We start from the raw sequence: 3,802 nt of genomic DNA on the forward strand, positions 1-3,802 counted from the left end.
GCAGCACCCCCACGTGGGGATGGAGAAGAGCTGGCACTGCTTCCCGCCCAGGGAATGGTTGTGCCCCCCTCGACATCCCCCCTACCTCTGGCCAGGGACTCGAAGGGCTCCAGGGGGTCCTCGCTGAGCATGTGGGTGTCCTCCAGCCGCGGGGCGATGGTTGATGCCTCCCCCAGGCACCCGCTGGGCCGCTCTGGCCCCAGTGACCCCGTGCCAGCAGCTGCGGCCCCGTTGTAGCTGCAGATCTTCAGGTCTGAAGGGAGCAATCGACCGAAAATAGACCCTGAGATGTGAAGGGGACAGAGCTGGGGGGATCCCCACTGCTGGGCCCTGTGCTGGGACACCCAGCCAGCTTTCCATGGCATGGGGTGGTGACACCCAGCCTGGTTTTATGAGATCCCAGCTCCTCCTCCAAGCTGTGACCAGCCAAACCCCATCCAGGACACTGGGCAGGGGGGTCAGAGCAGCTGGGATTCCCCAAGGAACAATGCCCAACTCAACCAGGATCCACCACCCACCTGCCAGGGCCCCAGCGCCGCATCCCAGAGCTCTGCCAGCCCTCAGGGCTCCTACCTGGCATGGGGTGGTGACACCCAGCCTGGTTTTATGAGATCCCAATGCCTACTCCAAGCTGTGACCGGCCAAACCCCATCCAGGACACGGGGCAGGTGGGTCAGAGCAGCTGGGATTCCCCAAGAACACGATGCCCAACTCCACCAGCATCCAGCACCCACCCAGCACCGCATCCCAGAGCTCTGCCAGCCCTCAGGGCTCCTACCTGGCTGTGCCTCCTCCAGCTCCTGGCTGCCCACCAGCCCACCCCCGTTCTCCATGATGGTGCTGCTGGTGGTGTTTGTGGTGCTGGGCATCTCTTTGGCTGCACCCTCAGCGTCTCCCTGGCTGGGCTCTGGCTCGTTTGGGAAGGGCTGCGTGTCCGAGCTCAGCACGGGCGAGGACTGACCCGCGGCGTAGAACCCCTCGGGCCCGTTCTGCATCAACTCAAAGCCCTGCTCGTGGAAGGAGTCGTAGAGCTCCTGCGAGTCGAAGCTCAGCCCCATGGGCCCCGCGGTGCCGTTGCCCCACAGCTCCTGCCCGGTTGGCCGCAGGTTGGTGCCGTGCCCCGGCGAGGCCGGCCGGGAGCCCCCGGCCACGCCGTTGAGGGGGAACTGTCCGAGGTTGGGAGGGCCCCCCCCGTCCTTGAGGCCACCACCACCGGCGGGCGTGTAGGGCGAGTAGTCCCACAGGCAGTCGTAGGAGCGGAGGGGCTGGGCCCCGGCGGGAGCAGAGCCGGGTGAGAAGGTCCCTGAAGTACCGGGGCGGGATACAGTAGAGAAGCCATTGACATTCATGCCCCCGTTCAGACCTGAGGGAGGGAGCAGAGGGAGGTCAGCGCCTCTCCAGGGGGTTTGAGGATGGATCAATGGCCGGGCAGGGCAGCTGCCAAAGCCCTTCTTGTGTCCCCCCACGACTCTCCCTGTGCCTGGAGAGGAGCAGGGAGGGAGGGGGGCATCTGCACGATCCCCAGCTCCCCGTTTGCCAAACCGGCTGTGCCAGCACCGGGCTGAGCGCCGCGGGGTCTCTCCAGTGGGGTTGGATCAATGGCCAGGCAGGGCAGCTGCCAAAACCCTGCTCATGTCCCCCCCTCATCCTCCCCTGAGAGAAGCAGGGAGAGGGGGAGCTGCACGGTCCCTGTTTGCCAAACCGGCTGTGCCATAGCACTGGGCTGAGCCCTGCGCGGTCTCTCCAGTGGGGTCTGAGGATGGATCAATGGCCAGGCAGGGCAGCTGTCAAAGCCCTGCTGGTGTCCCCTAACCCTCCCCATGCCTGGAGAGAAGCAGGGAGGGAGGGGGGGAGCTGCACGGTCCCCGTTTGGCAAACCGAGCGCCGCAGGACGCCGGGGATTAGCCGAGCTTGGCAGGGCTGTGCCGGATCAGCTGAGCGGCCAAATCCACGCACGGCCCCGGGGCTGGCACGGCTGCTTTTCTAGGCCAAGGCGGCGGCAGGGACGCACAGACCCCGGCCCTGGCCCCTCGTGCTGGAGCTGCTGCTGGCCATGGCCTCTGCAGCCATCTGTCCCTGCAGCCCTCCCATCCCTGTGTCCCCTCTGTCCCTGCAGCCACCTCATCCCTGTGTCCCCTCCATCCCTCTGTCCCTGCAGCCCTTCCATCCCTGTGTCCTCTCTGTCCCCACAGCCCTTCCATCCCTGCAGCCCCTCCACCCCTGTGTTCCCTCCATCCCTGTGTCCCCTCTGTCCCTGCAGCCACCTCATCCCTGTGTCCCCTCCATCCCTCTGTCCCTGCAGCCCTTCCATCCCTGTGTCCTCTCTGTCCCCACAGCCCTTCCATCCCTGCAGCCCCTCCACCCCTGTGTTCCCTCCATCCCTGTGTCCCCCTGTCCCCGTGGGCTCACTCACTTTTCCCTTGCTGGGGGAAGCTGAGCGGGGAGCTGTGGGCGAAGGGGGAGTCCCCTGAGGCAGGCGTGGGTTTCGGTCCTGAGGCAGCGGGTGCAGAGGAAAGGCCAGTGAAGTTCAAATGGTTGTTTGTTTCCATTTCTGCACGGGGGGACAAGATGGGGTCAGTCACTGGTGTGGACTGGGGTGGCCACTGTGGTGACCCACCCACCACTGACCCTTTGTGGTCCCCAGCCTGGGGAGGGTGACGAGTGACACTGAAGCCCCCCAGGACTGAGAGGGCACCTGGCCCAGGCCCAGCCATCCCAGCTGGACGAGCTGCCACCGGCTTGAGCACAGCCTGTCACCCCAGGGACAGCCATCACCAAGGTGTGACCACCGTGTGCCACCATCCCGTGGCTGCTCCTGCTCTCCCAGCCAAGGACCAGAGACCCCCCAAAGCAGCTCAGTGACCCCAAGAGGAGCCAGCACAGCCAACGCTCCTGGCACAGGGATGACCCTGTGGTGACACAGTGTCCCTGCCGTGCCCCTCAAGGTGGAGGGGACCCCACACCCCGTTCTCCTGGCACAGCTCCAGGGTTTGAGGCTGGGCTTTGCTGGGAGCTGAAGCCCCAGCGCTGGCTTGGGCAGGAGCCTGGTGACCTTCATCCCCCAGGAACCCCAAACGCTCCCTCAAACGCGAGGCCTGGGGTTCAGGAGGGATCCTGGTGACCTTCATCCCCCAGGAACCCCAAATACTCCCTCAAACCTGAGTCCTGTGGCCCAGGAAGGATCCTGGTGACCCTGGTGACCTTCATCCCCCAGGAACCCCAAACCCGAGGCCACAGGGAGGGATCCTGGTGAATTCATCCCCCAGGAACCCCAAATACTCCCTCAAACCCGAGGCCTGGGGTTCAGGAGGGATCCTGGTGACCTTCATCCCTCAGGAACCCCCCAAATGTTCCCTCAAACCCGAGCCCACAGGGAGGGATCCTGGTGGGTCCATCCTGCGATGGAACTGAGGGAACTGAGGCCCTGCAAGCCCAGCAGATGAGGAGGGAGCCCCAGTGCTGGTGGGGACCCACAGGGACACCCCAGGGAGCTGCCACCACTGCTTGTGCCACACTTGCCACCGGCCAAGGCGGCGCCGCCCTCTCCGGAAGGGCCAAGGCCGCCGCGCTCGGCACTTCAGCAGCAGCGCTGGTGGCACAGCCCCGTGTCGAAACCCCGATTTCATCACACCCTCAGCTGGTGCCCTGGCAGGGCCACAGGGGCCACCAAAGCCTGGCCAGGGCCGCCGGGTGATTCACGCACCGGAGGAACCCGTATGGGCGGTGACGCCGCCGCAGCCACAACTCCCGGGATGGCCCTGGAGCCGCCTCCCCTGAGCCCCGAGCCGCCCGCTGGCCCCAG

The 3,802-nt window shown here is 65.9% G+C and overlaps 1 protein-coding gene across 1 annotated transcript in view; it reads right to left on the reverse strand.

Annotated features, from left to right (window-relative positions):
- BAZ2A (bromodomain adjacent to zinc finger domain 2A) overlaps positions 1-2,559 on the reverse strand; it is a gene marked incomplete at its 3' end in the record, with an annotated part of 12,343 nt that extends 9,784 nt beyond the window's left edge. The window contains 3 exon segments of the mRNA XM_031065124.1: positions 86-253; positions 779-1,363; positions 2,414-2,559. Coding sequence (XP_030920984.1) covers positions 86-253; positions 779-1,363; positions 2,414-2,549 — 889 coding nt within the window.
- Positions 2,560-3,802: the final 1,243 nt, after the last annotated feature.

The sequence above is a fragment of the Geospiza fortis genome, unplaced genomic scaffold, assembly GCF_000277835.1.
Source record: "Geospiza fortis unplaced genomic scaffold, GeoFor_1.0 scaffold82, whole genome shotgun sequence".
In the NCBI taxonomy this organism is placed as follows: domain Eukaryota; kingdom Metazoa; phylum Chordata; class Aves; order Passeriformes; family Thraupidae; genus Geospiza; species Geospiza fortis.